General features: G+C 40.6%; 1 protein-coding gene across 1 annotated transcript in view; it reads right to left on the bottom strand.

Moving 5' to 3' along the window:
* The window catches only part of crybb3 (crystallin, beta B3), a 17,727-nt gene extending 5,809 nt beyond the window's left edge, over positions 1 to 11,918 (bottom strand). Inside the window, exons 1-3 of the mRNA XM_061932718.1 lie at positions 11,761 to 11,918; positions 4,239 to 4,331; positions 1,537 to 1,652 (exon numbers count right to left, since the gene is read on the bottom strand). Of these exons, the coding sequence (XP_061788702.1) occupies positions 1,537 to 1,652; positions 4,239 to 4,313 (191 nt within the window). The 5' untranslated portion in view covers positions 4,314 to 4,331; positions 11,761 to 11,918. The remainder of the gene's footprint in view (positions 1 to 1,536; positions 1,653 to 4,238; positions 4,332 to 11,760) is intronic.
* Positions 11,919 to 12,087: the final 169 nt, after the last annotated feature.

The raw sequence follows: 12,087 nt of genomic DNA, 5'->3' as shown, positions 1-12,087 counted from the left end.
AAAATATTACAGCAAAAATCATATGGGTTGATTGACATGTTTATTCTGTAAGCTAACTTCAATAGTTTGAAATTATTTTGACAGTTAATGCCAGTTATCCTGTCAACCTTTCACAAGACTTCCATTTGTTAATTGAAAGTATAAACAGTATAAACACTTTTTACAGTAAACAAATGGTAAAACAGTACTAAACAATTCCATTAAAAAAAAAATTGGTGTCATTATTAACTTTCTGTCCAAGCTTGTATAATCTACTGCCTTGTTCAATTGTAAAAAATATTCTGTGCCTAAAATTCACATTTCTATCACAATTATCATACTGTAAACATGGTAAGCTAACTTCATTAAAATGTATAGTCCTGTCAATAGCATGGAATTACAATTCAAATGTAGTTTTTTTGTAAGCCTTTCAAAAGAATTCAAAATATGAAAAATTAATGAAAATTAATTTAAGCCATCAGACACTTGAAAAGTGGCACATCACATCTCTAATGTAATCATTTGAACTTTTCAACAGAAATAGCACTGCAAAAATATTAAGGACATACTTCTGTATTTTGGTAGTTATGCTGTCAACATTTAACAAGATTTCTTCAACTTGGACTTGAAAGCATAAATAGTATAAACACTTTTAACAGTATGTCGTGCTGTGAAATACAGCCGACAGGATTGCGCACCAAACACGAAGCAAGGCCAAAGCGCATGCGGTGCAGGAGAACAAAGGACTTCTTTCATTTAAGGTTTGTGATAAACCATCAAACTCATTCGTTAAAAGGACTCTATAGTAATATAAAGCGAATTTTTCTGGACATTATCATGCAAGAAAAGTTTATTTTTGGGACCGCGATCACCGCGTAATGATTTTTAAAGGTTGCATTACAAACATTTAACTGTCCCATGTGATCAGCCAGTGCGATTGGAAGTCCATGCTCAATTATTGCCTCCGTAAATAAAACTTCGGCATTTATCACATCCAAAGAATCTGTTTGGGCGACGAAAAACGTTGAAAGTTTTCCACTTGTATCGCTAGCAACGGCATTAGACTTGTGTTTTTTTGTCCCAACGTGGTCTTTTACATCGCTAATTCCTCCGTGTCCGATCGAAAAATCTTGTCTGCACAAGGTGCAATTCGCGTAGTTTTCACCCTTTTTTTTTTTAATTCATGAAAAACCGTATTTTTTATCACTGCAACCGTAACCCGGAATAGGTTGATGAAAACCGTACGAATTACGGGAAAACCGGAGTAGTTGGCAGGTATGCCAAGGTGTTTTTACGCTGCGTTCAAGGACCGCTGAACAGAGTAGGACGTCGTGAAGCCTGCTAGAAATAATAAATAATAATAATTATTATTATGTAGGTAAATAAGCACTTTTCATTGAAATGCATTTTAAAGTGCTGCAGTCCAAAGCAATAGAAGCTTAGCCAAGGAAACTGAGTATTTGTCGGAGGAAAGGTACTATCCCTTTAAGAGCGGCTGAAAAGAGCAGGAGAGGGAAGCAGACACAATGTGAGTGTTGTTCACACACGATGACTCACGGTCCAGACGCCACGATGACAGAGCCGACTCTTTGGGTCTTCTCCAGCACATCCTTACACTCACCGGACAATTCCACTTTCTTCCCGCGGAAGTTCTCAAACTCAAAAACCGTCAACTGAAAGACAAGAATAGTAGCAGACAATCACACGGTTACTTGGGGTTGTTTTCTCATTGCACTGCTTGCACTTGTTGTTGTTGTTGTTGTTGTTGGGAAAATGAGCCCAATTCATGCTGACGTTTGTAGGGATTTTCACTCATTTGTCAAGTTTGTGAAGAAAATCTAAGTGGGACATGTCAAAAGTTGAGTTGACCTTCTCCTAATTAGCATATAGGTGACACCCCCTAGTGGTCCTTATAAGGAAGTGATAATTAGCATATAGGCATACTTGCCAACCCTCCCGGATTTTCCGGGAGACTCCCGAAATTCAGCGCCTCTCCCGAAAACCTCCCGGGACAAATTTTCTCCCGAAAATATCCCGAAATTCAGGGGGACTCAGGTCCATGAGGACCTGAGTCCGCTTACCCACAATATAACCAGCATACCTGCCCAATCACGTTATAACTGTAGAATGATGGAGGGCGAGTTCTTGACCGACACCAGCAGATGACATGGCACCCCAAACCATCACTGATGGTGGAAACTTTACACTAGACTTCAGGCAACGTGGATCCTGTGCCTCTCCTGTCTTCCTCCAGACTCTGGGACCTCGATTTCCAAAGGAAATGCAAAATTTGCATGGTTGGGTGATGGTTTGGGGTGCCATGTCATCTGCTGGTGTCGGTCCACTCTGTTTCCTGAGATCCAGGGTCAACGCAGCCGTCTACCAGCAAGTTTTAGAGCACTTCATGCTTCCTGCTGCTGACCTGCTCTATGGAGATGGAGATTTCAAGTTCCAACAGGACTTGGTGCCTGCACACAGCGCAAAATCTACCCGTGCCTGGTTTACGGACCATGGTATTTCTGTTCTAAATTGGCCCGCCAACTCCCCTGACCTTAGCCCCATAGAAAATCTGTGGGGTATTGTGAAAAGGAAGATGCAGAATGCCAGACCCAAAAACGCAGAAGAGTTGAAGGCCACTATCAGAGCAAGCTGGGCTCTCATAACACCTGAGCAGTGCCAGAAACTCATCGACTCCATGCCACGCCGCATTAACGCAGTAATTGAGGCAAAAGGAGCTCCAACCAAGTATTGAGTATTGTACATGCTCATATTTTTCATTTTCATACTTTTCAGTTGGCCAACATTTCTAAAAATCCCTTTTTTGTATTAGCCTTAAGTAATATTCTAATTTTGTGACACACGGAATTTTGGATTTTCATTTGTTGCCACTTCAAATCATCAAAATTAAATGAAATAAACATTTGAATGCATCAGTCTGTGTGCAATGAATAAATATAATGTACAAGTTACACCTTTTGAATGCAATTACTGAAATAAATCAAGTTTTTCAAAATATTCTAATTTACTGGCTTTTACCTGTATATATACGTATATATATATATATATATATATATATATATATATATATATATATATATATATATATATATATATATATATATATATATATAGCTAGAATTCACTGAACGTCAAGTATTTGTTTATATATACTGTATATATATATATAATATATATATATGAAATACTTGACTTGGTGAATTCTAGCTGTAAATATACTCCTCCCCTTTTAGCCACGCCCCCGACCACGCCCCCTTCTACCCCAACCACGCCCACCCCCACCCCCCACCTCCCGAAATCGGAGGTCTCAAGGTTGGCAAGAATGCATATAGGTGACACACCCTAATTGTCCTTATAAGGCAACAATACACAATTTAAATCTTGTTAGTTTTTTTGCAAAATGTTAAAAAAAATAGCATAAAAGTGGACGTAAGAAGATTTTAGGTCAACTTTGTCCCCCGAGGGTTAAAATCAGAGGTATCCAAAGTGCGGCTTGGGGGCCTTTGTGGAACACTTTATTTTTTATTAGCTTATGGCACATTATGTCAATAATATTAAGGAGAATATAGCAACAATACACAATCTAAATCTTGTTACGTTTTTTGCAAAATGTTTAAAAAAAATACAGATTTTAGGTCAACTTTGTCCATTGAGGGTTAAAATCAGGGGTGTCCAAAGTGCGGCTTGGGGGCCACTTAATTTTGTTATTGGCTTATGGCACATTATGTAAATAACATTAAGGAGAATATAGCAACAATACACAATCTAAATCTTGTTGCAAAATGTAAAAACCATAAAAATACATAAAAGTGGACGTAAGAAGATTTTAGGTCAACTTTGTCCCCCGAGGGTTAAAATCAGGGGTGTCCAAAGTGCGGCTTGGGGGCCTTTGTGGACCACTTTAATTTTTTTATTAGCTTATGGCACATTATGTCAATAATATTAAGGAGAATATAGCAACAATACACAATCTAAATCTTGTTACGTTTTTTTGCAAAATGTTAAAAAAAAATACAGATTTTAGGTCAACTTTGTCCCCCGAGGGTTAAAATCAGGGGTGTCCAAAGTGCGGCTTGGGGGCCTTTGTGGACCACTTCATTTTTTCATTGGCTTATGGCACGTTATGTCAATATAATAAGTAGAATGTAGCAAAAAGACCCTAAATCTTGTTAGCTTGGTTGCAAAATGTTAAAAACCATCACAATATGAAAGTGGAAGTAAGTAAGAAGACTTTAGCGGACCTTATATGAAGCTCCAGCTCCTCCTTGGCCCTTCTCTGCAGGGAACTGGTCTGGGGTTCCTTGTTGTTCTGTCATTGTTTTCTTACTCTGGTGCTGCAACAGTCAAGATGATGAGTTATGGTAAAGAAAGGTAATGCAGAGGTTTAGTCAGTGAAGTTGACACAGAAAAGTATTCAATGTGTTTTCAGACATATTGTTAGAATAATTGTTTGTAAGTTATCACAAAAAACTTTGTGTTGAAATGAGTTCCAGGCAAAAAACAACAACAGGCTGTCTTTGAAACCAACCTAGAAGGCTCGTAAAACTCCACTGGGACTTCAAAGCGGAGAGATGACAAGATCTGCCCAATTTCCAGACGAACTCTTTTTGAACAATTTTACGACCTCTCCTTATGAACTGTTCGGTAACCAAAGGCAACGCTGTTTACGACCCACTTCCCTCTGAAAGCAGCTGTGGTCAGATGGGGTCAAATAAAGAAGGAGGAGTGCAATCTTTGGGCAGAGCGTGCTGAGACACTGTACGAGGTTACAAGTCGCCGACGACTTTCCTCAATATATTGAAGTCCAAATTGAATTAAAGCTGCAAGCAGCATTGGTCAGGCCCGCGTATTTGGCAGGTGCTAGTCCTAAGTGTCCCAATACTTTTGTCTACTTTTAGTCTGAAGTGACCAAAGACTTTTGTCTAGTGTACCTACCTTGTCTGCATTGTGTGGGCACGTTGGTGCTTCCTGCTTTTAAGCAGCCATCTTAAAAAAACAGCAGCGCAGCAGCATCAGCGCAGCGGGTCTTTGAAGGGTCATAAAATCAAAACCGGAGCAGTTAGAAAAAAAAGCGCAACTGTCATTGTAATCACAAGGGTTCAATCTCTCCTGTGTTAGTTTGAAGGCGAAACGACAAACGCGCTCAGAGGAGTTCGTTTTTGAAGGAAGGTGACCGGTTTTTACAAAAAATTTGTTTTGAAGGGGGAATAGCAAACTTTCTGTTGATTTTTGCTGGGGGTTGTCAATTTATGAAATGTAGGTCTAAGTGAGACCTACATAGAGGTTTTTGTTTCATGTCTCTCCGACCGTCCTAAGTGTCCCAATACTTTTGTCCCCTGGTAGTCCGAAGTTTCCCAGTACTTATGTCAAGTTTTAGTCCTCAGTGTCCCAATACTTTCATCAAGTTTTAATCCTGTGTCCCAATACTTTTGTCCAGTTTTAGTCCTAAGTGTCCCAAAACGTTTGTCCAGTTTTAGTCCTAAGTGTCCCAATACTTTTGTCCAGTGTAAGCGTCCCAATACTTTTGTGCACTGGTAGTCCTTTGAAGCCGAAACAACAAACATGCTCAGAGGAGATAATGTTTGAAGACAGGTGAACGGTTTTTACAAAAATTTTGTTTTGAAGGGGGAATTGCAAACATCCTGTAGATTTCTGCTGAAGGATGTCAATCTATGAAATGTAGGTGTAAGTGAGACCTACATAGAGGTTTTTGTTTCATGTCTCTCCGACCTTCCCAGTGGGAGTTACAGGCAGTTTTGTCAGTTTTTTCATCCGAGGAGCAGTTTTTTTGTGCGTTTTATTAAAAAATTGCGCTAGAGCACAATTTTGAGATTTGGGGTTAGGTTTTTTTTATTAGATCCCAATTTTTGCCAGTCCTGATGTGTGTGTTCAGTTTGGTGAGTTTTGAAGCGTGTTAAGGGGGTCAAATTACAGCTCAAAGAGGCAAAAGTGACTGTTTTTAGTACTTTTGTGTCTTGAAGGGGGAATTGCCAACTTCCTGTTGATTTTAGCCCGAGGATGTAAAATTATGAGAACTAGGTCTAAGTCAGACCTACATAGAGGATTTTGTTTCATGTCTTTCCGACCTTCCTAGTGGGAGTTACAGGCAGTCTAGTTTTTTTTCTCCCCCTAGGGGGCGCTAGAGCGCAATTTTGAGTTTTGCGGTTCGTTTTTTTTAATAAAAGACAATTTTCGCAGGTCCTGATGTGTGGGTCAAATATGGTGAGTTTTGAAGCATGTTAAGTGGGTCAAATTAGTGCTCAAAGAGGCGGCGGAATAATAATAATAATAATAATAATAATTAAAGCTGCAAGCAGCATTGGTCGGGCCCGCGTATTTGGCAGGTGCTAGTCCTAAGTGTCCCAATACTTTTGTCCAGTGTAAGCGTCCCAATACTTTTGTGCACTGGTAGTCCTTTGAAGCCGAAACAACAAACATGCTCAGAGGAGATAATGTTTGAAGACAGGTGACCGGTTTTTACAAAAATTTTGTTTTGAAGGGGGAATTGCAAACATCCTGTAGATTTCTGCTGAAGGATGTCAATCTATGAAATGTAGGTGTAAGTGAGACCTACATAGAGGTTTTTGTTTCATGTCTCTCCGACCTTCCCAGTGGGAGTTACAGGCAGTTTTGTCAGTTTTTTTCATCCGAGGAGCAGTTTTTTGTGCGTTTTATTAAAAAATTGCGCTAGAGCACAATTTTGAGATTTGGGGTTAGGTTTTTTTTATTAGATCCCAATTTTTGCCAGTCCTAATGTGTGTGTTCAGTTTGGTGAGTTTTGAAGCGTGTTAAGGGGGTCAAATTACAGCTCAAAGAGACAAAAGTTACTGTTTTTAGTACTTTTTTGTCTTGAAGGGGGAATTTCCTGTTGATTTTAGCCCGAGGATGTAAAATTATGAGAACTAGGTCTAAGTCAGACCTACATAGAGGATTTTGTTTCATGTCTTTCCGACCTTCCTAGTGGGAGTTACAGGCAGTCTAGTTTTTTTTTTCCCCTAGGGGGCGCTAGAGCGCAATTTTGAGTTTTGCGGTTCGGTTTTTTTAATAAAAGACAATTTTCGCAGGTCCTGATGTGTGGGTTAAATATGGTGAGTTTTGAAGCATGTTAAGTGGGTCAAATTAGTGCTCAAAGAGGCGGCGGAATAATAATAATAATAATAATTAAAGCGGCAAGCAGCGTTGTTCGGGCCCGCGTATTTGGCAGGTGCTAGTCCTAAGTGTCCCAATACTTTTGTCTACTTGTAGTCTGAAGTGTCCCAAGACTTTTGTCTCGTGTACCTACCTTGTCTGCATTGTGTGGGCACGTTGGTGCTTCCTGCTTTTAAGCAGCCATCTTAAAAAAACAGCAGCGCAGCAGCATCAGCGCAGCGGGTCTTTGAAGGGTCATAAAATCAAAACCGGAGCAGTTAGAAAAAAAGCGCAACTGTCATTGTAATCACAAGGGTTAAATCTCTCCTGTGTTAGTTTGAAGGCGAAACGACAAACGCGCTCAGAGGAGTTCGTTTTTGAAGGAAGGTGACCGGTTTTTACAAAAAAATTTGTTTTGAAGGGGGAATAGCAAACTTTCTGTTGATTTTTGCTGGGGGTTGTCAATTTATGAAATGTAGGTCTAAGTGAGACCTACATAGAGGTTTTTGTTTCATGTCTCTCCGACCTTCCTAAGTGTCCCAATACTTTTGTCCCCTGGTAGTCCGAAGTTTCCCAGTACTTATGTCAAGTTTTAGTCCTCAGTGTCCCAATACTTTCATCAAGTTTTAATCCTGTGTCCCAATACTTTTGTCCAGTTTTAGTCCTAAGTGTCCCAAAACGTTTGTCCAGTTTTAGTCCTAAGTGTCCCAATACTTTTGTCCAGTGTAAGCGTCCCAATACTTTTGTGCACTGGTAGTCCTTTGAAGCCGAAACAACAAACATGCTCAGAGGAGATAATGTTTGAAGACAGGTGACCGGTTTTTACAAAAATTTTGTTTTGAAGGGGGAATTGCAAACATCCTGTAGATTTCTGCTGAAGGATGTCAATCTATGAAATGTAGGTGTAAGTGAGACCTACATAGAGGTTTTTGTTTCATGTCTCTCCGACCTTCCCAGTGGGAGTTACAGGCAGTTTTGTCAGTTTTTCCATCCGAGGAGCAGTTTTTTGTGCGTTTTATTAAAAAATTGCGCTAGAGCACAATTTTGAGATTTGGGGTTAGGTTTTTTTATTAGATCCCAATTTCTGCCAGTCCTAATGTGTGTGTTCAGTTCGGTGAGTTTTGAAGCGTGTTAAGGGGGTCAAATTACAGCTCAAAGAGACAAAAGTTACTGTTTTTAGTACTTTTTTTGTCTTGAAGGGGGAATTGCCAACTTCCTGTAGATTTTAGCCCGAGAATATACCATTATGAAAGTTAGGTCTGAGTCAAACCTACATAGAGGATTTTGTTTCATGTCTTTCCGACCTTCCTAGTGGGAGTTACAGGCAGTCTAGTTTTTTTTCCCCCTAGGGGGCGCTAGAGCGCAATTTTGAGTTTTGCGGTTCGTTTTTTTAAAAATAAAAGACAATTTTCGCAGGTCCTGATGTGTGGGTCAAATATGGTGAGTTTTGAAGCATGTTAAGTGGGTCAAATTAGTGCTCAAAGAGGCGGCGGAATAATAATAATAATAATTAAAGCTGCAAGCAGCGTTGTTCGGGCCCGCGTATTTGGCAGGTGCTAGTCCTAAGTGTCCCAATACTTTTGTCTACTTGTAGTCTGAAGTGTCCCAAGACTTTTGTCTAGTGTACCTACCTTGTCTGCATTGTGTGGGCACGCTGGTGCTTCCTGCTTTTAAGCAGCCATCTTAAAAAAACAGCATTGCAGCAGCATCAGCGCAGCGGGTCTTTGAAGGGTCATAAAATCAAAACCGGAGCAGTTAGAAAAAAAGCGCAACTGTCATTGTAATCACAAGGGTTAAATCTCTCCTGTGTTAGTTTGAAGGCGAAACGACAAACGCGCTCAGAGGAGTTCGTTTTTGAAGGAAGGTGACCGGTTTTTACAAAAAATTTGTTTTGAAGGGGGAATAGCAAACTTTCTGTTGATTTTTGCTGGGGGTTGTCAATTTATGAAATGTAGGTCTAAGTGAGACCTACATAGAGGTTTTTGTTTCATGTCTCTCCGACCGTCCTAAGTGTCCCAATACTTTTGTCCCCTGGTAGTCCGAAGTTTCCCAGTACTTATGTCAAGTTTTAGTCCTCAGTGTCCCAATACTTTCATCAAGTTTTAATCCTGTGTCCCAATACTTTTGTCCAGTTTTAGTCCTAAGTGTCCCAAAACGTTTGTCCAGTTTTAGTCCTAAGTGTCCCAATACTTTTGTCCAGTGTAAGCGTCCCAATACTTTTGTGCACTGGTAGTCCTTTGAAGCCGAAACAACAAACATGCTCAGAGGAGATAATGTTTGAAGACAGGTGACCGGTTTTTACAAAAATTTTGTTTTGAAGGGGGAATTGCAAACATCCTGTAGATTTCTGCTGAAGGATGTCAATCTATGAAATGTAGGTGTAAGTGAGACCTACATAGAGGTTTTTGTTTCATGTCTCTCCGACCTTCCCAGTGGGAGTTACAGGCAATTTTGTCAGTTTTTTCATCCGAGGAGCAGTTTTTTGTGCGTTTTATTAAAAAATTGCTGTAGAGCACAATTTTGAGATTTGGGGTTAGGTTTTTTTTATTAGATCCCAATTTTTGCCAGTCCTGATGTGTGTGTTCAGTTCGGTGAGTTTTGAAGCGTGTTAAGGGGGTCAAATTACAGCTCAAAGAGGCAAAAGTTACTGTTTTTAGTACTTTTTTTGTCTTGAAGGGGGAATTGCCAACTTCCTGTTGATTTTAGCCCGAGGATGTAAAATTATGAGAACTAGGTCTAAGTCAGACCTACATAGAGGATTTTGTTTCATGTCTTTCCGACCTTCCTAGTGGGAGTTACAGGCAGTCTAGTTTTTTTTTCCCCCTAGGGGGCGCTAGAGCGCAATTTTGAGTTTTGCGGTTCGGTTTTTTTTAATAAAAAGACAATTTTCGCAGGTCCTGATGTGTGGGTCAAATATGGTGAGTTTTGAAGCATGTTAAGTGGGTCAAATTAGTGCTCAAAGAGGCGGCGGAATAATAATAATAATAATAATTAAAGCTGCAAGCAGCGTTGTTCGGGCCCGCGTATTTGGCAGGTGCTAGTCCTAAGTGTCCCAATACTTTTGTCTACTTTTAGTCTGAAGTGACCAAAGACTTTTGTCTAGTGTACCTACCTTGTCTGCATTGTGTGGGCACGCTGGTGCTTCCTGCTTTTAAGCAGCCATCTTAAAAAAACAGCATTGCAGCAGCATCAGTGCAGCGGGTCTTTGAAGGGTCATAAAATCAAAACCGGAGCAGTTAGAAAAAAAGCGCAACTGTCATTGTAATCACAAGGGTTCAATCTCTCCTGTGTTAGTTTGAAGGCGAAACGACAAACGCGCTCAGAGGAGTTCGTTTTTGAAGGAAGGTGACCGGTTTTTACAAAAAATTTGTTTTGAAGGGGGAATAGCAAACTTTCTGTTGCTTTTTGCTGGGGGTTGTCAATTTATGAAATGTAGGTCTAAGTGAGACCTACATAGAGGTTTTTGTTTCATGTCTCTCCGACCGTCCTAAGTGTCCCAATACTTTTGTCCCCTGGTAGTCCGAAGTTTCCCAGTACTTATGTCAAGTTTTAGTCCTCAGTGTCCCAATACTTTCATCAAGTTTTAATCCTGTGTCCCAATACTTTTGTCCAGTTTTAGTCCTAAGTGTCCCAAAACGTTTGTCCAGTTTTAGTCCTAAGTGTCCCAATACTTTTGTCCAGTGTAAGCGTCCCAATACTTTTGTGCACTGGTAGTCCTTTGAAGCCAAAACAACAAACATGCTCAGAGGAGATAATGTTTGAAGAAAGGTGACGGGTTTTTACAAAAATGTTGTGTTGAAGGGGGAATCGCAAACTTCCTGTATATTTTTGCTGGGGGTTGTCAATTTATGAAAGGTAGGTCTAGGTGAGACCTACATAGAGGTTTTTGTTTCATGTCTCTCCGACCTTCCCAGTGGGAGTTACAGGCAGTTTAGTCAGATTTTTCATCCGAGGAGCAGTTTTTTGTGCGTTTTATAAAAAAATTGCTGTAGAGCACAATTTTTAGATTTGGGGTTCGGTTTTTTCATTAGATCACAGTTTTAGGCAGTCCTGATGTGTGTGTTCAGTTTGGTGAGTTTTGAAGCATGTTAAATCACAGCTCAAAGAGGCAAAAGTTGCTGTTTTTAGTACTTTTTTTGTCTTGTAGGGGGAATTGCCAACTTCCTGTTGATTTTAGCCCGAGGATGTAAAATTATGAGAACTAGGTCTAAGTCAGACCTACATAGAGGATTTTGTTTCATGTCTTTCCGACCTTCCTAGTGGGAGTTACAGGCAGTCTAGTTTTTTTTCCCCCCTAGGGGGCGCTAGAGCGCAATTTTGAGTTTTGCGGTTCGTTTTTTTTAATAAAAGACAATTTTCGCAGGTCCTGAGGTGGGTCAAATTAGTGCTCAAAGAGGCGGCGGAATAATAATAATAATAATAATAATAAAACCTTAGAAAAACAATAGGTCCTTATGTCCCATTGCATAAAAGGAGTCCTTTTGCAATGGGCCATGCGGGCCCTAATTATGTCTCTGTTTGATTCTATGCCTCCTGTCTTGTTTAATAAATGTCATCAGTGTTTGAACCTGACACATATAGTTTCCATGCCTTGAAGAAAGTATAAATGTTGAGGGTGATTCAGCAGTGGTTTACCTGGATGCCTCGCGTGTCCCTGCACCTGCTCCAAGCCAATCTCCCGGGTCTTCCCTTTTGTCTCCGTCTCCTGTGTGGGTGCGGAGGCCTGGCGAGCGACGGGTGGAGGCCAGAGGGCTATTTATGGTTTATTTCTGGCCACAGCAGCAAAAAGCCTGTCGATGCAGCAAGTCTGCGGTGCCCATTGTGTCATCACACTGCTTCCTCAATAGGCTCGCCCTGGCACACGCTGCCCCGGCCCAGCCGTGCCGCCCGTCCTCGCCATGGTCCCGTGGTCGTGCACTGATCAGACTCACTCAGCAGGACCTGCCTGCTCGCGGTGTTCCC

Source organism: Nerophis lumbriciformis, linkage group LG38, assembly GCF_033978685.3.
Source record: "Nerophis lumbriciformis linkage group LG38, RoL_Nlum_v2.1, whole genome shotgun sequence".
NCBI lineage: Eukaryota > Metazoa > Chordata > Actinopteri > Syngnathiformes > Syngnathidae > Nerophis > Nerophis lumbriciformis.
The sequence above is the reverse complement of the archived record's forward strand: the minus strand, read 5'-3'. Positions and strand labels throughout refer to the sequence as shown.